The 23810-nt window shown below is 44.2% G+C and overlaps 1 protein-coding gene across 1 annotated transcript in view; it reads left to right on the forward strand.

Annotated features, from left to right (window-relative positions):
• Positions 1 to 593: 593 nt before the first annotated feature.
• GPC6 (glypican 6) overlaps positions 594 to 23810 on the forward strand; it is a 1006549-nt gene continuing 983332 nt past the window's right edge. Inside the window, exon 1 of the mRNA XM_045839077.1 lies at positions 594 to 1397. Coding sequence (XP_045695033.1) covers positions 1238 to 1397 — 160 coding nt within the window. The 5' untranslated portion in view covers positions 594 to 1237. The remainder of the gene's footprint in view (positions 1398 to 23810) is intronic.

The raw sequence follows: 23810 nt of genomic DNA on the forward strand, positions 1-23810 counted from the left end.
CCTCTGCTCTCTCAGTTTTCTGTTGCTTCTGTGTTCTGGTTGGCCTTCTTAACTTTCCAGTTCCTCTACACACCAGAAACCCAACCGTGAGGATTTATGATCACAATTATGGAGTACTCGAAATTAAAATGGGTCCAGAAACAAAAATTAAAAACAGGTCTCTAATGTGAGCACCAACCGTCTGTCCTTAGAAAATAAAAACGAACAAAGAAAACCAGAAATTAGACAATTAAATAGCGTGGGAATCACGCTTTGCTACTGAGGGGCCCCCCTGGACGTTTATCTCGACCCTGGCTTTGTGTTTCAGTAGGTCATGCATGCAGTAGGAGCAACAATTGAAATGGCAGTCCTTTACGCCCATAAAAATATAGTTTAATAACACGAGTTAATGACTTAAAATACTGCGTTTCTAAGTTGATTACTTATGTCATTAAAGGTAGCGTTTGGGACCAGTATGAAGGATGTGATGGGAATGAGAAAACAGGAATGTTTCCCCCCCTTTTTTTCCTTCTGCCAAGTAGAGCTTGATCCAGTCCAGGTTTTCCCTTCGACTCTGCCTCTGAATTTCGGCTGTGCACGGAGTAGCACGTTTCTCTCTCTCCCCTCCTTTCTCCTTCCCTCTTGCCTCCAGGATTTCTCTCTTCCTATTTCAGCAGGACTCTCACAGGCTCCCTCAGTCTGTGTGAAGCTGAGGTTTCCTCTGGAGCCCGTATACCCCCAACACATACCTCCACGCAGACACGTCCCCGAGAACCCCGCGCTCGCACGGACACACACGCGCGCACACACACTCGCGCTCGCCGGTCCACCTCCCTCCCGGGAGAGCCGGCGCGCGTTCCCACCTTCGCTGCACTCTCCGGCGAGCCGAGCTCGCAGCGCTCTAGGATTCTGCGGCTCGGAACTCGGATCGCAGCTCTGAACCCTCATGGTGGTTTTTGAAACACTGCCTCCTCGCTCTCGTTTCTATTGCACCCTTTTCGACCTGGGGGGCTAGAGGAGCAAGGCGGCTGTGTTCCCAGCCAGCCCTGGTTGGCTTGCCATCCTCCATCTGGCTTATAAAAGTTTGCTGAGCGCAGTCCAGAGGGCTGCGCTGCTCGTCCCCTCGGTTGGCGGAAGGGGGTGACGCTGGGCAGCGGCGAGAAGCGCGCCGCTGGCTCTGGCGGGCTTTCGGCTTGAGGGGCAAGGTGAAGAGCGCACGGGCCCTGGGGTTTACCGAGCTGGATTTGCATGTTGCACCATGCCTTCTTGGATCGGGGCTGTGATTCTTCCCCTCTCCGGGCTGCTGCTGTCTCTCCCGGCCGGGGCGGATGTGAAGGCTCGGAGCTGCGGCGAGGTCCGCCAGGCTTACGGTGCCAAAGGATTCAGCCTGGCGGACATCCCCTACCAGGAGATCGCAGGTAAGCGCGGGTCCGCGTCTCCGGCGGGCTGCAGCCCTCGCCGGCCACACAAGCCACGGGCCGCCCGGTGCTCTCCTCCTTCCCCTCTTGCTGAGTTGTTGGTGTTCACTTTCTGTCGGGTCTCCCTGCACGCAGCACCACCGCGCGGGGCGGCGGATGCTCCTGCGGCTGCTCCCGCGGGGGAAGGTGTGCGTCTCAGCGGTCTCATTGTGTGCACACGCGGGAGCGCCCTCCATCCCCTCCCTCCCTCCGTCCGCTCTCGCGCCCTTGCGCCCCCTTGCTTGTTGGCTCCCGCCGGGCGGGCCGGGGAGCCCGGGACACTCGGGGGTGGCCGCCGCGCGGGGGCAGATCGCTGAGCGGGGCGCCCACCCCACGCCTCTCGCTCGGGCAAACTTGGAAAAACTGCGGCCGCAGTTTGCCCAGCGCCACAGTCTGAGTGGCGCCTTCTCCACTCCCGCCCTCGCGCCGGCGGGGGCGGTGGAGAGACGCGGAGAGCTCCCTTGCCTCTCGCTCCACTCTCTCTGCGGTACCGAGAAGCAGACGCGCGGTGCTCCGGCTAGGGGCGAGCGAGGCTGCTGGGGGGGCCCACCGGAGGAGTCGGCCTCCAGACTTCCGCAGTTCCCGGCTAGTTTGGGGAGTTCAAGGGCTGTCTGTTTCTGATTTGGGGCGTGCTTCCCCGGTTGCTTTCCGTCTCCTGAGGTTGAGGCGGGGGGAACCCCAGCCTCCCGGCACAGCGCCGGTTCCTGAGCGCGGCCTCGTACGCAGGCTCCTGGTAGCCGACCCAACTTACACGGGTGGCTCAGAAGTGGATTGGTTTCAGTGTCCCCTGCGTGCCCGGCTGCTAGCATTACTCCATCGAGAGCCTGAGAGCCCCCACCCGCTCTCTGGGTGCCAGTGTTGGGGTAGCACTTGGTCTCCGAGAACTTGCGCAGCAGCCTGGGTGCGTGTTTTCCGGTTCTTACCTCCAACCGAGTCCCAGCTTCTCTGGGGCTCTGTGAATGAAACGTGTCGGGGAGAGATAATCCTGTGGCTGCGAAAGAACTGAACTGAGAGAGGCACCAGGAGGCCAGGAGATGCTGCGAGGGCGCGGGCTGCTCAAACTGGAAGCTGAAGTCCTCAGTGACCTCAGATGGCCCAGTCCAAAGGCTGGATTTCCACCAGCCTTTCCGCGTTTTGCCAAAGAATCAGTCGATGGATGACAAGCATTTTGCAGATATCTCTACACATAACAGTTTCGATACGTTGTGGAATTGCTATTTTATTACGGGTGATCTACCAACTCCACAAGTGAGGGTTCTGGCTTACGCTGAAATACCATATTTATGTGAATGTAGGCATTAGAAATAGCCCATACATCACGCTAACCGAGAGGATTATACACAGAGAGCGTTTTCCAGTTCTGAGCCAGACACGGCCAGGCTCTGCTGAGTCCAAGGCAGAACCTGTGTCGCATTAGAAGGCTCCTTTCCTACTCTGGTCCAGGACTCCTTAATTTGCTAATCAGTGAATAGAGACCCGCTGCCCCTACAGCTCCTTAAGTTTCTCGACTCCCCTTCCCCTTTTGTCTACTGTTATTTCATTCTTTTTAATTAATTGATAAGGATCAGCTTTGCTTTTTTTTTTACCCTTCCCAAATCTCAGGAAATTCAACTTTTAAAAGGTTTGTAGTTTGGATGACTTCTTTTAGGAACTTTTTTTCTCCTGTCAGCTGGGCTTTTTGAATCTGTATCTTTTAAACAGATATTTCTCCCAACATGATTTTAGATAAGACATGCAAAAGAGTAAAACTGCTCGGTATTTTGAAATTGCTTCAGGCTTCTTTAGTGGATAATGGGACTTTCTGGAGACTACAATTCCTGCTTAGCGTGATGCCCATCTCCTTAACATAAGGTGAAGGTTTTCGGTGTAAATAATTTCTGTCTGTGGTCATCATTTACTTTCCTGAGGTCATATGCAGAGGTTAAACTAAATCCTTCAGTATACTTTTAACTACAGGTTCTGTTTTTAACTACAAGGCTTCCTCTTGACAATTACAGTGATTGCTAATAGCTATGGATTTCTAAAACGTGTGCACTTTTTTGAAAGTCACTTTCTAGGACTAAGAGTACTATTGACTTGAAATCAACAAGGTACAGATCCCTTTGGAGTCAGAGGCACACCTGGTAGGAAAAGAAATGAACTGTAAGATAACCGTATATTAAGGATATACATTTATTTTTCAAAATAAACTTTACTCAGTGCTACTCATTGCGGTGGAACTTGTCACTTAGGAAATATGTCCCTTTATTGAAGGAACACACTCTTCCTCCCCCTCCCTCGTTCCTGATACAATTTACGATAATTAACTAGTATGTGGCGGTTATCCTTTCTTCAAACTCCTTTTCATCTTGTGCCTTGTTTGGACTTTTAATGGTTCACTTGAGAAATGGCATATGCCGTTTGTCTGCCAGGGAACATGAATTTAAAGGAACTGCTGTTCAGAATTGAGATTCCTGAAATCTGTTTCTCATTGAAGGACATTTGCAGGTAGCTTGCCTGGTAAAACAACGGAAAAGTAATACGGACATTATGTTTCATCACAACATTAGTGAAGTTCTACTCAGAACTCGCAATTGTGAAACAGTGTTGCCCTCTTCTATTTTAAGATAAAAAGGGAGTTATTCAAACTCCAAAGATGAGGGATTGTGATGGGTAATATATAAAGTTACACTCTCCGAGAGCGCTTGGGAAGGAGGAGGCTGTCCAGGGGCAGTTGGCACTATTAATCTTCACTCAGCCTTGATTTTAAAGCATCCCAGGCAGTTCGCATACACTATCTGTCCTTGTTTGAAAGACCTCCCAAAGGGGCAGGCTCTGGAGCCCCTCTCAGCCATCTATTCTAATACTTAGCAATTCTTGTGGCATCAGAATGTTCTCAGGTATCTCGCCAAAAGCCCTCACCGTGTGCTTGCTTATTTTCTCTTGTTCTGTCTTCTGGGAGGATACTGAGCAGTGGGTCATCAATTTCTTTGTGGGGACTGTTATTCTGATCAAAGGTCAGTGTGAAACATCAGTCTTCCTTTGAGCATCAGTAGTATTATCTTCTTTCCAACCCGACTCATCTTGATGGCTCTGAACTTCTAATGGAACTCCATAGCTGAAAAGAGCATCCGCTGGAAAGTCTGGACAATTCAGGAAATGTTGTTTGAGGCTCACTGCGCCACTCCTCATGCTTTGAGCCTTCTTGCACTCATTTATTGCGTTACTTTGTAGTGGACTAATGGTGACTTACGATTATACTTGCAACTTTATTTAACAGTCTGTTACATAGAAATTACTCCGTACCCAGCACTTAATTGGAAACATTACCTACTTTTAAAACTTGGCCTTATCGGCTCCTTTTAATAACTCAGGAGATCCTATCATTATCCTCATTTTATAGATGGAGAGATTGAGCAACAGGTGACTTGAACAATTAACTTGCCCAAGGTTGACTCTGTGAGAAAGTGAGGAGGCTGGAATTCAAAACCAGGCACTCAGGTGCATCGACTTAACTGTGGCCACTGCCATTCTGTATTTGTTGAATGACAATATGGTAAAATCAGTTTTTTCCTCATTGAATATTGTATATAGCTTGATATTACAATCACCATATGTATGTCCTCACAGTTTGTGCTGAATATTTTCTATTTATTTGCAAAATCTAGTAGGGGTGTCCAACCTGTGGCCTGCAGGCCATGTGTAGCCCAAGATGGCTGTGAATGTAGCCTAATGCGGAATCATGAACTTACTTCAAACATTGTGACTTTTTTTGTGATTACGTGTCACACTGTATTTAATGTGCGGCCCAAGACAACTCTTCTTCTTCCAGTGTGGCCCAGAGACGCCAAAAGTTTGGATGCCCCTGACAGTTTTCAAAATCATTTTGACTTTGGATTCTATGTTCTCAGGAATGGACCACACTGCCCAAACTAAGTTGTCCAGGTATTATGCATTTCCCCTGTATTTCAGTTGCATAGATGTGATTATATGAAAGATGGAAACTAAAGTACTTGCACTGAATTTTTTTTTTTCAGTATAACGGGCCTACTGGAACATTGGGTTAGTCCAACAAAGCTTACTACAGGAGCTATCACCCAGGTAGAGGGAGGAGGGAAGTTTCTGCCCACAGGTTAGGGGAACAAATAAATAAATAACTGTTTTCAGCATTCACTTTGCCCCTTCTCCTGTCTCAGGTGTTTTGAGAATTGGAGGACTACAGCTGGATGTTAAGAAAGTATCAAACAGAAACAAACAGACTCATAAATACAGGGAACAAACAGACTGGTGGAGGCCGCAGAGGAGGGTTTGGGGAACTGGCAGAAAAGGTGAAGGGGTTGAGATGTGCGGGCTGATAGTCACAAAATAGTCGTGGATTGTCAAGTATAGCATAGGGGTGCAGACAGTAATGTTGGAGTAGGTATGTGTGGTGCCAGGTGGGTACTGGAAGTGACAGGGGAAACCTTTTCCGAAGTATGTGACTGTCCAACTGCTGCGTTGTACCGCTGAGCTAAAACAAATTATCCCTGACTGTTGTGGCTCATTTGGCTGAGCATCATCCTGCAAATGGAAAGGTTGACCGGTTCAATTCCTGGCCCGGGCATGTGCCTGGGTTTCCGCCTGGCCCCCCGTTGGGACAGCAGCAGAGGTGTCTCTCCCTGTCTTTCTCCATCCCTTCCCCTCTCTAATATAAATAAAGTCTTAAAAGAAACAAAAACAAAATAATATTGAATGGAAACTGTAATGGAAAAAAATTTTAAAAATTAATAAAGAATTAAACTCTTACCTGTCTTTTTGATATGAGTTTATCTCAAAAATCTAAAAAGCTATCTGAAAGTTTAAAATTAAGCAATACAGAACATGTGGTTACACTGCACTTTCTTATACTGGAAGCTTTCTTAGTCCTTCTTTAGTGGTTTCAAATCTGAGACTATGAAACGCTTCAGTGTACCTGGCCTTTGTCCAGCAGTACTTTTCTTACTTTTGGTGGGCTTCCCAGGGAACCTGCAGCCCCTCCCTCTGCTCCCCCCCCGCCCCCCCGCCAGCAAACCAGCTTAATGTGTTTGCCATTAACACAGACCTTTCTTCAGTTTGCATACAGATACCACCTTCGCCTACGTGGGAAAACAGTGTTTGGTGACTCTTTTCCACACACGTTAAATGTCCCAGTCGGGGATGAATTATTTAATTTCCGTTTCTCTGCCTGCTGCACGGATTTCTGATTCCCGTGTCCGCCCTTTGGTTGGCTGATATTTTTAAAACCATTTCAAAGAACAGTGTGAGGTATAAATGGGTTAGCTGAAATTCACATATATATTTTTTAATGATTTGTCAAGTCACTGGCTTTCTAAAAGAATCACATTCCAGGTATCAAAGCAATCTGAAATCTGGGCTATTAGGAGTGCCACTTGTTAAATTCCTGATCTGAGAATTAATTTTAGAATGATCCTTGCCAACAGAGTTATCTTAGGTGATTTAATTAGAGGATAGCACGTCATCATTGAGAACAAGAGTTCATTTGAGTTGACTGATGTACTTTTTTGCTTAAAACTACAGAGAAATGTAGGCCACTATCAAAAGTCATTTAAAATACACAGCATTACTTTCTTTAAAATGTTATAATATAAACATTGCATCATAATTTATGTGAGGGCATGACCAGTTTTCTTCTATAATTATAGGTGAGTTTTATGAACACTTAAAAAACTCAGAATGATTAAGTCCTTTTCAGCCAGAGTGACTTACCACTCAGTCACTAGATTTGTATAGAAAGAGGAATTTAGGTTAAACATTGTAGTGGAGGAATTGTTGATAAAATAATTTCATTAGCTTGATCTTAACTTACATTCAAGCTTACAAAAGTAACATTATAAAACTATTTTCCCCTTAATTCTCGTCTTTCAAAAGACTTTTAGCAAGGCCAGCAAGGTGACTTACAGTTGTCTTGCCAATGTAAACAGAATACTTCATTGCTTCATTGTCATTTATACTTGGTGCTTATATCCCTGTATAGACCAACTTCTTCTCTGTTAAATTCTTTAGCTGGCACATGATTTGACTTTAAACAGTCATAGATTTCTTCAGTATTATTCATTTTTCAGTGATGGTACAACTTGAAAGTATAATTGGTTCTCTGCGATGGCCTATTAATAAATAAAGGGTTTCATAGTGATAAGTCTTAGGTAAAAGGTTAAAAATTCTAATGAACCTGGATGGAAATGTTTAAGAGTTTTTAATAAACCTGGACGGAAAATATTTTTAAACAAATGCACCAGTTAGTAACAAAGAAAAACAGAAACTCGATCCCACATTTACACATATCCAGGTTATTGGTTATTTTTATAACCTATTCTCCATTTCCTTTAAGCAACTATTTTGCATTCATCCAATAAGTATTTCTTGTTTACCTACTGGATGCAAGCCGCTGTGCCAGGTGCTGGATAGAGGGCCCCAGGGAAGTTTAATCCGGGAAGGGAAGCAGCAATAAGGGCACCATTCACCATGGATGGCTGAGGTAACTGCACAGCACTCGGGCACCTGGCAGTGGGAGAGCGTTTCACAGGAGCGTCTGAGCTCATCGCGGGGGTCAGCGATGTGCTGCTCTCTGAGGAAGAGCTACGGGCTCCAAAATAGGAGTACAGAGCCAGTGAGGGAAGAGGAGAGTTCAGGGCGCACATATTGCCTCTATGGTAAGAAGACCCTGAAAGCATGAGGCACATCTCAGAACCTGGGGGAACACCTAGTGAAAGGGGAACAGGATGAGAGAGACACTGGAGAAGAAGAGTCTGAGGACCACTGGAGTGATGACTCATGTACAGGATCCAAAGAGGACCCGTGCGTGTTGGCCCTGCGTGTACCTTTTCACTGTAGGTACGTGTTGCCTACGGATGCTAAACTAATGTTTTTTTACACAGCTAGTTGTTTAAAACACAGTTCCAAAGAAGCACATTTTTAATCACTTAGAGCCTTCCTGTTTGTGTGCCCCACAGAACTGCACCCGACATCTGCTAGCTATTTATAGGACAAATCCCGGGCCCCTAAAGGGCTCCAAGCCACGGCTGCCGTCCACACCCTAAGGCTGAGCAACAGTGTCCAGATGAACAGTGTCCCTCTCCCCTCCTACGCGGGAGTTCCCTTAACTGCTTCCCTTCCTGGTAGTGGCCCCTCTGTCACCCCTGGAAGGGCTCATGCTGTGAGGGACAGGCTCTCACATGCAGTCTGTCAAAGTGACACCCAAGTAAAGCTCTTTGGGTCCCACAGGCACCTCCGGGTCCTGCCTCTTTCCTTGATCAGCCCTGAAATCCCTATAACTCAGTGCAATGACTTCAGCCTTGAGCTTAGAGGAGTAAGAACCTGGTGGGAAAGTGTTTGCGTCAGGGCTGGACATGGTCTTGAAAGGTTGCTGTGGCTGGGCCGTAGAGTACGGATCAGAGGGAACAGAAGCAGATACAGGGAGAGGAGGCGATGTCAGCTTTGGACTGGGCTGGTCACGGTGGAAGTGAAATGAAGTCGAAGGATTCAAGAAACACTTAAGAGGTACAATTGATATTACCAAAAGACTATTGATTAATCAAAAGTTGTATATTGAGCATCTACTAGGTGATTGACAATGTACGGAGACTGATGTGTGTGTGAATGTGAAAGAGAGAGAGAGGAGAGATTGGGAGAGAGAAGTGACCCAGAAACATCCATTTGGTTAACGAGGCCATGCAAATACTTTGACATAGTTTACTGTGCTTTGCAGTGGAGACCACACTAAGTGTCATAAAAGCTGCAGAGGATGTAAGAATACCAGCGTGGCTGAGACAAAGGGGTTTCCCAAACAGGGTGGGTGAATTGTTAGTTCTCAGAATGTGCAGAATTATCGAAATGTCTGTCATCAGCTGTGCCCATTTTGAAACGTAAGTCACTTTTCTTCTGTGGCAGTGCAAAAAAACAATCTTAAAAATGTTCACCAAGATGAAAAATTAATTGCCATATTTTCCTGTGTATAATGGGCACTTTTTTTGCCCAAAATTTTGAGGGAAAAAATAAGGATGCACATTATACATGGGTAGTACTAATTTCATATCTATATAAATGTTTTTAATGCTTTAATTTATGCTTATGTGTTGTAAGTGTAATTCTAGAAAGCAATAACGATATCCATATGCAAAATAATACCCTTTATAATACAAAAAACAGGTATCTAAACATAAGTAATTAAAAAACTGAATTAAAAAATGTTCAATGAAAGATTTCCTGAAAGTTTGGGCCTACAACATGGGTATGCATTATACATGGCAAAATACAGTAGTTACTCCACTCCCCAAGATTGAAATGATGCTGTTTCCAGGTCATAAGTACCAAATATTATTGGTGACTTCTAATGACCAGGATCACAGAATGCGGTGGTCTCTAGGACTTTGCTGAAAGTAGGAGGTAAACTTTAATTGGGAAGGTATCAGGGTGCTCCAGAGAAACAGAGCCAATGGAGTCTACGAGTATTTCTGCGTCTGTCTCCAGCTGTAGGTGTACATGGAGATTTATTATAGGAATTGGCTCCCAAGGTTATGGGGGCCAAGATGTCCCATGATCTACTATCTGCAAGCTGGAGACCCAGGAAAGTGGTGGCGTTGGTTCAGTCCTCCAAGGCAGAGAGCCTGAGAAGGGGTGTGGGGAGGGGCACTGGTAGAAGCCTCAGAGTCCAAGGCTTGAGTCCCCGGCTGTCTGGCGTCCCAAGGCAGGAAAAGATGGACACGAGGGCTCAGGAAGAGACAGAGGGCATTCCCCTTCTGCCCTTTTGTTCTATCTGAGTCCCCAGTGGGTTGGATGATGCCTAACCATTTAATTGGTCACTAGTTAGACTGAATCAAATGCTAATCTCTTCCAGAAGTGCCCTCACAGCCACACCCAGAAATAATGTTTTACCAGCCATCTAGGCATCCCTTAGGCCAGTCAAACTGATACATAACATTAACCATGACAGGAACCTTAAAGAATGGGTAGCGTTCGACAAAGGGGCATCAAAGAAGAAGGCATTCCATGCTAGGTTCCATGCATGAGAAGAAGAACCGTGTGCGTGGAGGGTGGGACAGCACAGAGAGGGGTCTGTTAAGAACCTGTGACAAATGACATTCAACAGAGAGAGTGGAGCTGGATCTTTGATGGGCCGGGAAAACCCTAGATTTTATCCAGCAGGAAGTAGGTCATCATCCCAGCTTCTTGGCGGTGAATCGACAAGGTGGAAGTTTTATTCTGGGTGGGTCAAGCACTGCAAACAGGATGAAGGAGAAGGCAGATCCTGAAAGGCCCAGAGGGAGAGGAGGAGGAAAGCAGGGGGCTGTTTGAGGTACTAAAGCGGGAGGTGCTTTGGGCTGACATGAGAGGAGAAAGGCAGGGGCGAAAGAGTTCATCAGAGAAGGGAGGCCAAAAGAGAAAGAACTTTGAAACTTTGCTATGTAGAAGTTTCAATAAGAGAGTTTGAAGAAGGCAAGGTATTAAAACTCTTGCCTGAGCCCTGGTGGATGTGGCTCAGTGGATTGAGCATGGGCTGTAAACCAAAGCATCGCAGGTTCGATTCCCAGTTAGGGCACGTGCCTGGGTTGCAGGCCATGGCCCCCAGCAACCGCACATTGATGTTTCTCTCTCTCTTTCTCTCTTTCTCCCTCCCGTCCCTCTCTAAAAATAAAAAAAAAGTTTTAAAACAATAAATAAAACTCTTGCCTGAAATAACTGTGTCACTTAAGGTACTTTTGGGAGCAGATCACAGAACATCCTGAATCAACAGGCTTCCATGTTCAGGGAAAGCCATTATTTCACTTAAGGAGTCCCAGCGTAGAGAGAGCAGAGCGCTTCTAAGAGTGAGAAAGCGGGAAGCTCACGGTATGCACAGGGTCCCAGGTCCGCATTCCCCCAGGTCAGCTCCCCTGTGGAAACAAGACCACTGCCAAAGCCTCATTATAATGGCCAGAGGCACGAAAACAGGTGATTTCTGTAGATGTGTGTGTGTGTCTTCTCTGATGAGGCAGACTCCTCTCAGAAGTGACCCGGAGCATCCCCTCACCTTTCTCATTCCCCAGTTGCTTTCTGTGCCCCAGCCTGGAAGAGAAAGGAAAGGGACCGTGGCCACTGACCTGGACCAGTCATCCCCCCTTCCAGAAGTGGATGGCCACTGAATGGCTTGGTTAATTTTCATAATCTTAATGGGAATCCCAAAGAACTGAGGGCTGACGGAAGGAGCCAGGGCTACCCTGGAATCCTGTGAGAGGTTAAAAAGGATGCCTAAACTCGAGGTCCATCTTCAGATATTCTGACTTAATCGGTTTGGGGCAGGATACTCTCCCTCCCTCCCTCTTTCTCTTCTTGTCTCCCAAGTAATTCTGATGTGCATCCAGGGAGGAGAACCAGTGATCTGGAGCCGAGCTGCACAGGCTTTGTCTTGCATCAGAATCTCACAAGCACCTGGCACCACTCCCAAAGGCTCTGGTTCAGTAGCTCTGGAGTAGGGCCTATCCAGTAGCTCTGGCATTCGGGCAGGTCTAGGTGATGCTGACGTCATTGGTCCAGGCACCATCCTTTGAGTCGCTGGGAGCCACACTCTGGGTGCACTGAATGTAATTTTAAATATGGGTTGTTGTCAGGTAGACAGTCATACTTGGGCAATGATCTTGTGTTTTTTTTTTCCCCTTGAACTTGGGTAAGAATCACCACCCAGAATGTGTTGCTACTCCAGATTGTACTTGTGATCTCATCTTCTCAACCTTCTTTCAAGTGTTGACATCGGCCACTGGGGGAACTAAGAGTAACATTGATTGGATCAATTCAATCCATAATCACCTGTCCTTAGAACAGAAGGAGCCTAAGGCAGCTGCCCAGGGCATGTCTGCACGAGAAGGAGAGAACCTCACCATTGTTTTATGGAGGTCCTGGAAAGTTTCTTTCACTGTAAGATCTTTATTATTCTTTGCCACTCTGGCTTTCTGTGGGTACACGGGACTTAGGTTTTAAATTTAATTTTAACAAATTTCTTTGCAAAGAAAACATTTTGGAGCTTTCAGACAAAGAAAGGATGAGTAAATTTCAATTATTATTTTCTTACTGGGTCAGAAGCCTCAAACTCAATAGCAGTTGTGAAGTGAACTTGAAAAAAGCCACCGTGCTTTCAGATATGATGGATATTTTTAAATGGCAGTCCTCAACATTTTCCTAAAAAAGTAAAAAAATATTGTTCTTTAGCTGTTTGTTTTTTTTCTGTTTTATTCCAAATTCCAATGATTGGGACCTTTTAAAATGTAACAAAATGGTAAAGTTAAAATAGCTGACATTCTTTCTTTCTTTTTCTTTCTTTTTTTTACAGTAAAAGGTTAACAAATATTTAAATGACCTTTGACATAATGAGGACTCTTGTTTGAAAATAAGAATTTATGATTCTAAAGTATTAATCATCTAGAAATGCGGGATTCTTGGACACTCCTACTTGATCTATGACAGCTTCTCCTCCAGCTGTATATTTGCATCATACTAAGAGAACATAGTTTACTGTTACTTTTATATTATCAAGTGCTAATGTGTGAAAGGCTTTTATTGCGCTTTTACTACTCATTGGATTAAGTGGTATCTTATTCAATATTCTTTCACGTACTTGAGGGTTATTCAGACACCCGGAGGTCAAGCACTATGTTAAAAGCTTAGGCCTATCTTTTTATAGGACTGCAATAAAGAATATGTCCACTTTCCTTATATTACCACATGGTTCTTATAAAAGGTCAGTGTCAATTGAATACAAAATAGGTTGCAAATGGCAAATCTTATGTCATCACCAACAAAATTACTATATGTAATCACTTTCCAATTGCCACCTTTCCCTCTATAAAGAAAGGTACCTTGGAGATTTCTCAAAATCAGAGCTCTTCATGATGCATTTGTACAACAGAGAGGACATTGTAGAAAGTCAACCTTCTCTGTTTTAGTCAAGAAAATATGTATAAGGTAAACCACTTAAATTCCAGTCTTAATATCAAAGTAAGTGTTCTAGTTCATTATTCCAGCAAAAACCATGAAATTATACTTTTTCACTTTGTAAAATTGTTCTCTTAATTTAACAAATTAACTTTGGATCAGTTTCTCAGCTTAAGTTATTGATATAAAGATAAACAATATTGTAAGAGGTTAGGTGCATAAACATAAACCAATTGTTATGATTTAAGAGGGGCAATTTATTCTTTTATTTTTTTAAAAGATTTTATCTATTTCCAGAAAAATGGAAGAGGAAAGAGAAGGAGAGAAACATCAGAGTGTAGTTACCTCAGTGCCCCCAACTGCAGAGCTGGCTGGCAACCTAGGCATGTGTCCTGACCAGGAATTGAACCAGTGACTTTTCAGTTCATAGGCCAGTGCGACACCAGCCACTGAGCCACACCAGCCAAAGCTGGCAATTTATTCATGTCCAGAACATGCTTAGTAATTTATACAAAGGTTTTTAGTTTAGCAAAGGGTTTACTATATGTAGAAATATAGGTTATAACACTCTCAATTCTGTGTTGTAACCAAGATTGCATTTATAACTGGAATAACAAACTATAGAACACATTTAAAGGTGAATTTTAACCTTTATAACCATTAGAGTATATGGTACAGCTCTTGACAAAACCATCGTTACTCCTCTGAAATAAATACTTTCAAAAGTATGACCTTGCATTTGAAAAAAAGCTTAAAAATGCTCTGTGTTTGGAAAGCCTTTGAAACAGTATTATTTTGAGAAAAAAAAAATGAGCCTCTCTCACAATTACTATAATCAGGACAAATAGCACGATGGAATACAAATAAGCAAGAGCAGACTTTTCCCAGCTCGACATTTCCTAAAGCTATCTTCATTCAGGGTGACAATTCCGATTTTAACCTAATTAAGCATTCGAGAGAACCAGTGTCCCTGGAGATAAGCCTGAAGGTTCCTGGAAGTCCCAGGTCTGCCCCACGCCTCCCGGGCACTTCCAGGGAGCGGCTGTCTGGGACTTGGGGAAGGTGTGCTGGGTGCCCAGAAGGAGGGTCTGCCGTGCGCAGCGGCAGCCTGGAGGTGTACGCCACCTAAGCCACAGTTCAGCCTGGTTACTGTGGAATTGATTTTCACGGCTCATGACAGAAGCTGTTTTCAGCCCTTGAAAAGGAAGTGGCTGGGGCTGATACTCCTAACACAAACAGCAAATTGCTCCCTGCCTTTCATAGCATTCCAGGTCTGTTACGTTAAGGTTCTAATGGCCTTTTAACAGTGTTTCCAGCTGAGCAGCAGATGTAAAGGATACTGAACATTGAAAGCACTGTTCTTTTTCTTCCCCTCCCTGAAAGAATCATTTTTTACAGGCATTGTACTAACACCATAGCCTAGGACTTGGTCCGTGGCATGTTAGATTTGAGAAACTGAACCAAATCTCAGAAAAATGTAAAGCACTGTCAGCTCCCCCAAATCGGCCACTTTCACTGGGCCATGTGTCCCACACTGCAGCCCATCAGGAACCATCAAGACGAGATTGTTGTCATCGTTAGGAGTGGCTCTGTTTGGTCATGTTGCAACAGGGAGAGAAGTAATTAACGGAACCCATGAAGCCTCGGGAACACCTTCCACTTTAAGTGAATTCATTTCAATCCTGAAATGTGCAGCGTGTTTCTGACAACGCTGCATTCAACTTCTGGAGCTATATCCAGCCTACTCTCGGCTTCCCTTTTCTGTTGCTCCGAGTGTTGGGGTTGACCTTCTGTTGGGGAGGGTGTGAAATCTCACCCAGACGGGCGGCTCTGCTCTCCCCGCACGTGAGCAAACCCAGGTTCGGTGTGTTGAAGGTTGGCACCTTGGCCTTGGGGACTCGTGCAAAAAGAGTGAAATGTAACCGAAGACTACTTGTCGAATTGGACTTTTAAAAAAATGAGAGAAACAGTATGTCTTTTGATTTCACTTAGGTTCAAGCCATGCTTCCTATTTCGAGTTTCCAGGGGTGACTAGACGAGGTGAGAGAACAGCAGCCGGGCAGAGTCACCGTCCCTCCCTCCAGGAACTGCCCGCTTTTCCAAGCGTTTGGGAGGACCTTTCGGCAGTTGTGAGCTGCCACCATTTGTCCTCGCCCACATGGACAGCGTGCCCAAACTGCCACCTGGATATGAAGAGGAATGTAGAGCCCTCTCCCTGCTCTCCCTGTTTTTTGCTTCCTCTTCCCTCTCGTCTTCGCTCACATCACCTCTCTGGCTGTGGGATAACTAGAAAACAGAATCGTGCGATCGCATTTAAAATTCAGTGGGACCGGTTGAGGTCTGTTAGGTGACAGTGGACCCTGTGGGGTACTTGCTCTGGGGTCCTGGCTAAGCAGTGGTAGCTTTGAATCTTGGCTCTACTACTGAGCCTTGTTTGCAGCTCTCTGTGCCTACATTTTCTTTCTTTTCTGTTTTTTTTTTTTTAATCTGCAAATAGGGCTAAGAACAGTCTTTACCACTCATTATTGTGATTGTGTGCAATGAATGAACATTTATGAAACTCTTAGAATAGTGCCTTGGATACAACAAAGGCTATTATTATATGTTTGTTAAATAATAAATTACAGATAACTAAGGAATCCGCCGCTTGATGGCATGGGGAGTGACAAGGGGGCGATCCTCCTGGGGAAGGAGGACGAGGGAGTTTCCTTGGGCGGGCTCCTCCCATCTCCAGTCCAGGGCCCTGCTGGCCCTCGTGGCTGATTTCTGAGGTTGGTGTACTTTGTGATCTGATCTTGTGCGACCTGGGAAGGACCCGGTGACCCTGTGGATCCTTTTCCCGGACTAGTCCCCTCACATCGGGCTTTCTGGCCCCAGAGGCCTTCACCTGCCCTCTGCCCACCCTGCAACCTTGATCACTTGTTACGCTGGGACCGTGGCAAGGTGCCTTCTGATAGTCCCCCCCAGGACGGGGTGCCCTAGAGCCCGACTGGGGTGTAGCCCTCCCTCTGTACCTCCAAGGTACTCCCCTGGAGTACCTCCAAGTTTACTCCGAGGTCTTTGCCATGGAGCCCACCAGGCAGTGTCTTCACAGATTCTGAAACAGAATTTAGGCTGGAAATCTTTCTTCTCTTTGGCTTTTCTGTATCGATGTGAAGCTCAGAGAGGAGAAACTGGGAAAGTGGGGGAACCACGACCTTCCCTTCACCTCCCTTCTTCCCCAGGCCCCTGGGGCACGGGTGGGTTTGCGGCCTTTTCTCCTCCGGGCTGGGCCTCAAGCCCTTCAGCCAGGACTGAAGACGGTTGTCTCCTGAAGGGGTCAGGCAACACCTGACGCCCACGCGCCACCTGACACCCACGCGCCTGGAGGTGATGGCGGGGGAGAAAATAATGACGTAATGGGCGAACAAAATGCAATCAGTTAAGTATTTGTAAAATATTACCCCTGTTGTACTCACAACATGAAAACCTCTGAAGAATCTCTCAAACATCAAGTGAACTTGGAATAATGCGAGTTCTCTGTTTTTATGGGAATCTCTGGGTTTCTTGGCAGATGGTATGATATAGAGGCAAAAGAACTTAATTCCTTGTTTTGTGCTTACAAATTGGTTATTTTCCAGTTTCCCTACCTCTTTGAACCTTGGTTTTCTTATCTATATAAAAGGGCAATAACATAGCCTGGTTCATGATATTTTTTTTTTGCGAGGATTAAATGGCATAATGCGTGTGAACAGCCTGACAGAGAGAAGTCTCCAGTAAATGTTACTTCTTTTTTTGTCCAATTCCCTCCTGATGCATGTATCGTGATGGGAAATCTTCCTACTTCTTATTCAGAAGAGGAGCAAAACCGAGTAGGCTGTAATCTCCACTCTAAGATTTAGTCATTTCTAATTTCCTTTTATGATAAGCTTCTGAGAGAGAGGCTCTAATAGAACATTAAAAGGTGATCTTGAAATGCTGTTAAATGTCACATAGCAGATCTTTTTAAAAAACATTTACTTTCTCTTCTTTTCTATCTTCTGGAAATTGGCTCTGAAAATTCTCTTTCATGCCCGTCTCCCAGGTCACATTTTGTGTGGTATGTGCTGTCAGCATGTACAATGGATACATAGCCTTATTTTAATTTGCTCTGGTTATTTTAATTGGCTTAAACCAGTGCTTCTTGAACTTGAGTATGCATCAGGATCAGCCAGGCTCGTTCAAAGCTGGGTCTCACTTGGGCGTGTTGGATGCAGTAGATCTGCGATGAGGCCAGGGCCCGGGGGGCGCCGATGCCCGTGACCCCTGGACCACACTTGGAGAACCGCCGCTTCAAGTGGAAGCCTTATAAACTATCAGTCGCTTGAAAATAAATTTCAACCGTGGTATGACATGTTGGTTACACATTCCAGAACTCAAATTTTATCTTTGTAACTTTCCCCTTCTTCTAGAATTTTTGTCTGATAAAACCTTTTCCACTAAATTTTTCTTTTTTAAATTTTTTAATGTTTTTATTGAGTTGAGAGAGGAGAGAGAGAGAGAGACATTGGTTTGCCATTCTACTTATTTTTGCATTCATTGGTATACTGTATTGGGACCGCCCTTTAACTAACTGAGCTACCTGGCCAGGGCCTGAACTTTTTTTCCTGCATCTCATTTTACTTGTTTATGACAATGCTTGGTCTGTCTACTCCCTTTTCTCCACCAAGTAAAATCTAATTTAGCTCAAATATGCTTTCATGAATTTGTCCTAGGCTACCTAGTCCCTATTTCTTCTTTGCTAAGCTTTATCTGTTTATTTGGTGATTAATCAAATCCCCTCTCCTCCAGACTGTTACTTAGACTGTCTAGAGTCTCTTAAAATGAGTCCCTTCATTTCTGTTTCCTAAATTGGCCTCTGTGAAAGCTGAGGGCACTTCAATACATATGTGTACCCCCTAGAGTGCAAGGCTTGCACATAGTAGGGACTTAATAAATAATTGACTATTCCTTGACTAGAAATATAGAGACTGTTTTAAGGGGCAGGCATTTCAGCAAAATTAAATCATGTAATTTTAATATAAGGATACCTTTATATTTTCTTGGAAAGATTGCAGCTGATACATTACATTGGCTCATGTAAGTCAGTGGAGTGAGTTTGTGAAAATACAGACCACCAGCGTTTGTTGGGTGAAGCGTGTGTTTTGTTGTTTTCATTGTAAAGCATAATGTTTCTCCTGATGAAGTACCTGCTATATATAACTATTTGTCTATGAAAATGTTTTTTTACATGTGACATATTTTAGCTATCACTGATAGCAGCTTTTCAGATACAATACCTGGAAAGTGTAGAGAAGTTACACGTAAAGACTACTTTAAACTGCCGTGACGTTTCTTTGGCGATACATTGACAGAGAGCGAGTCAGTTTAAAAGCCAGGCCTAGGGATAAAGCCATCCAACTGTACCCCCTTTGATATAATCTGTTTATGACGGAGGTTTGAATAATGAATTGTGCCCCTGGAATGTTTATAGGGAGCCCTTGCAATTTTGTGAATTCCATTGGAAGCTGTTACCTACCTTGGTCCTTTGAACTGATGTCATTTCCGGTCAGTAAAATTTACTTTTAATTATTTGGGTAAAGGATAGCAGCCACGGTTTCCCTGCCCTGGAGGTGTACACAGAGTGGTGAAGACAGATAGATGGATAGGTGATTTCAGTATAGTGTGAGGGATGGAGTGATAAAGGCACTTGGACCGGGGGGGTGAGGCGGTGGGAAGCAGGTAACGGGTGGAGGGCCGGTAGAGGTACCCGTGGAAAGGGGAGGGGAAGAAGAGAGGGCTCTGAATCGGGGGTTAGGAGGCACCTTTTCCTTCACTACAATAAGTTATTCTTATAGAGTATTAATTGTTCTTTCATACAAATGGATGAACACCAGTTCTGTAGTAAATAGGAAAGTACATTCTTCTGTTAAATAGAAGATTGTGCCCCATGAACCCCTCCAAATTGGGCAACTCTGGTTTCAAAAGTTGCATCATTTGACCTTTGTTCAAGCAAATAGAACAAGTGTCTGTCCTTAGGGAATTGTATTTAACCTTAAATTATCATAGCTCCCATATGTTAATACAGTTTCTGGTGAAATATTAGGAACATAACCTATTAAAGTGGGCGTAATATGTGTGAATAGACATAAAAGTATTTCGATGAAAATGGCACTAATAGCATGGCACATTTTTTGGCTGTTGGTGGCTCCAAGAACCCTTCGTGCTGTGAATCCTTTTCCCCAACTGCAGAGACGGTGCCGTAAGTGGTTCCAGCTGGAGAAAAGGTGGAACCAAGTCAGCTTTCTGTGCCCTCTGTGATGCGACGTGGTTTATGTTTTAGTTTCTCTCTTTTCTATTAGGTTTGTAACTCTGAACATTTAAACCGCTGTGCTGCTGCTCAGCTTGCCGATGAAGATGTTTGAAGCAGGCTGGAGGTGATAAAACAATATAGCGGATGCCCAGCTGACAACAAGCAGAGACATTCCTTCTTTAAATAAAAACCTCCATTTTCGTTTGTAGAGCGAAATGTTCTCTCTCCTAAAAGTAACAGCTGCAAAAAAAAAAAAGTAGGAAGGCAGAACACACTCAGTTATAAACTATGATTTGGTAGCTCCACAGAGATTTAGCTGTTTCTGAGAAAAAAAAATCAAAATCGAGGTGTAAAAGGAAGGTATTTAAAAGCACGGCACGAGGGAGCCTCACTTACGGAGCTGGTGAGCAGCCGGGACACGGCTGCTGCCTCGCGGCTCCGGCTCTGGCTGGCCAGCGCTGCGCCTGCGGCGGGCGCCTTCCCCTGCAGCTCGGACTCAGAGGTGTCGGCCAACACCTGTCTTTCCAGAATGCCACTGCTGATGGAATAAGGGAATTCCAGGGATAGTTTTAATACAAAAGTAGGCGCTACCCCAGATTTTGTGTTACTTAAAGTCGATCCGTACAAGGTGATAGTTCTACAAACAAGGCTGCAAGCTTGTTTTTCTCCCCACATGGTGTTGACGTTTTCTGAACTTGTGTGTTTCTTTAGGTGTTATACCTATTGATTCTTAGGATACGGTGAATTTTTCCTGATGGAATAGGTGTAGCATTGAAGGTGCTGTTTTCTGAATCGGACGCCTGACCTTGGACATAGGATAGGAAGCTAGGGACCCCGTTTCTCGGACAGTGGGCCAGTTTCCTGTCACGGAAAATATAAGCCTGATACCTTGCATGTACGTTTTGAAGTTGTGGAACATGGTGTGGGCGTGGGTTTGGGTATGTGTAAGAACTCTTAACACAATAAACAGTGGGAAAGTTTGGTTAAGGACTAGCACTAAGTCTGATTTACTAAAGTACTTGTTTCAGCGAGGATAGACATACTAGTTTACTTTCCTAATCACTGAAGGAAACTCCTCTGTTTCATTGGGGAAAATGGGACAGACACTCATGCCTTTGTGGTTTTAAGGCGCTCTCCTGTGAACAAATGATTTGAAGTCCAATTGTTTTTCTAAGAAGGAATGCAGTCCGCAGGAATACTTCTTACTTTCTCGTACATCATGCAGTATTTGATTTAAACGTGTTGGAGCAGTAATCATCTTCTAACCTGTGTTACAAAAATAAAGTATAAGTACCTGGTGTATTTGATCAGTCTCCATTCAACCCATAAGCTCCCGGATGCCAGGGTCGTGTCCTGTTCACCCTCGCAGAGCCCCCAGCCCCTGGCACACATGGGCATTCAGTACACGTCTATTGAATGTACACAATGATGACAGTGATTTGTGCTTTTATTTGATTCTTGGCACACAACCTCTATGTACATGTTGACCATCTCCTGTGTATTCTCTGTTATAAAAGCCATTCTGTGTACTGCCGGGCATGTGCTAACTTCCAGCCATTATATTGTCACTCTTATTTCTTCAGATTTTTATTGAACAAAAGTGAGGTCAGAGCACCTGGCTGTCACTGCGTTTACACTCGGAAAGGGCACGTGGTATAAGGTGCCACGGAAGTTATTTCCTATGGAGACTAATGTTGAGATAGTTCTCTGCCATGGACATGGGTGATCTGGAGAATAAAATGTGTATGTAAAGCTGGTCCAGGTAAACACCATACATTATTTTCCCCACCCTAATTTTTAAAGAGAGAAAGAGTGTCTTTGCATTTATCTGTACGTTTAGTTTTGAAAAAAAAAGAGAATGCTACAATATTATAGAACCATAATGTTTTTTGAGTTTTTCCTTTTTTCCTAAATGCCCTCCTCCCCATCTCCCACCAACAGCTGTCAGCCTGCTCTCTGTGTTAGTCTGTCACTATTTCGCCTGTTAGTTCATTTTGTTCGTTAGATTCCACGTGTGAGTGAAATCATGTGGTACTTGTCTTTCTCTGACTGGCTTGTTTCACTTAGCATAATGTCCTCCTGGTCCATCCATGCTGTGGCAAAGGGTAAGATTTTCTTTCTTTTTATGGCCAGGTAAATGGCCATAAATGTACCACAGCTTTTTTTACCCACTTATCTACCGATGGACACTCGGCCTGGTTCCAGACCTTGGCTGTTGTAAATAATGCTGCAGCGAACATAGGTGCGCATATATACTTTCGGATCAGTGTCTGGGTTTCTTTGGCTAAATTCCCAGAGGTGGATTCGCTGGGGTACAAGGCCGTTCCATTTCTAATATTTTGAGGTAACTCCACACTGCTTTCCACAGTGGCTGCACCAGTTTGCATTCCCACCAACAGTGCACGAGGGTTTCCTTTCCTCCACATCCTCATCAGCACTTGTTTATTGATTTATTGGTAATCATTCTGACAGCTGTGAGCTGTTACATCATCGTGGCTTTAATTTGCATTTCCCTGATGACTAGTGATGTTGAGCATCTTTTTTATGTGTGTATTGGCCATCTGTATGTCCTTTCTGGAGAAGTGCCTATACAGGTCCTTTGCCCATTTTAAAATAGGATTGTTTTGTTTTGGTTTGGTTTTTGGTGTTGAGTTTTCTGAGTTCTTTGTACATTTTTGATATGAATCCTTTGTCAGATACATCACTGAACATGTTCTCCCATGCAGTGGGTTGACTTTTCATTTTGTCGATGGTTTCCTTTGCTGTGCAAAAACCTTTTAGTGTGATGTAGTGGGATTTGAAAATGTGCTTCATGTTTGAACACTGGGTATTTATGATATGATAACATGTAACATTTATTGAGCTCTCTTTATATTCCACATACTATTTTATTCTCTTTAGTTGTAGGATCTCATGTAATTTTAACACCATCTTTTCATTGTTGGCATTATCATTCACGTTTTATAGATGGGGAAACTGAGACGGGGGTGCAGTGAACTTTTCCAAGGACACAGGTGTGTGGGAAGACGGGGAAGCGCATGAGCCAGGTGGACTCCACGCCCATGGCCTGAACTGTTACCTGTGTGAATCATGTGATATTACCCACTCATCTCCTGATGGCACTTGGGCTGCTCACAAATCTTGGCTATTGTAAATGACGCTGCAATGAACATAAAGGTGCATATATTCTTTCAGATCAGTGTTTTGGGTTTCTCTGGATAAATCCCCATAAGTGAGATCACTGGGTCTTATTGGGGCAGCCACTGTGGAACACAGTATGGAGTTACTTCAAAAACATTAACAATGGAACTGTCATACAATATATATTTTTTGGAAATGAATTTCTAAGACTGATAATAGCATCTGCTTTGCTTTGATGAGTTCAGCCTTTTGTGCTAGTAATTTTTCCTGTAGCATGTATTGGAAACAGCTCTGTTTATGTGCAGAATGAATATCGTTTTTTAAAGACTGCAAGGTACAAGAAGAATCCAGTATATAAGTGCCACTTCTAGATAAATAAATTTTATACTTTCTTTGCAAAAAATAAAAAAGAGAGCATCCTTGTTCCCAGGGAAATTGAGTGTAAATCTGCCACTCCAAAATTCTCTTAGATACGTGGTTGCTATTTTAAGACTTTAAACTCCTCCAGGGCTAGGTTTATACGATTTCATTTGTTCCACATGTACTTTGCCAGGGTTGGACAAGCAGATAAGCTTCTTAGCTGGTAGATTTAACTGACTGTCTGTTCACTTTTGAGGTGTCAACATGGGGTTTAGTGAAAAATATTGGGGATAAGCAAGTATTGACATAAAAAAAGGAGATTAATAAAAATGAAGTAACTGATATTTCTGGCATCATTTACTTTTATTCTTTCTCTCTCTCTCTCTCTCCCCCCCACCCACCTCTCTACACACATGTACTAATGTGTATTATATGTTTTTAATGTGAAGTTGTTAATAAGAGTGATGATGTTGGAGTCAGGATACATCTATCCTAGCAAGCTGTAACATATTGTATGTTACAATATATTAGAACTCCTTGCAATTTTTTTTTACTTCTAGAACTTTCCTCAAGCCAAAAATAACCTTTACTTTTCTCAAGTCCTGATGACAGAGTGCAGTAGTCACAGTGGCTTTGGGGATGCT

The sequence above is a fragment of the Phyllostomus hastatus genome, unplaced genomic scaffold (genome assembly GCF_019186645.2).
Source record: "Phyllostomus hastatus isolate PE091 unplaced genomic scaffold, TTU_PhHast_1.1 phas_contig_29, whole genome shotgun sequence".
Classification (NCBI taxonomy): Eukaryota; Metazoa; Chordata; class Mammalia; order Chiroptera; family Phyllostomidae; genus Phyllostomus; species Phyllostomus hastatus.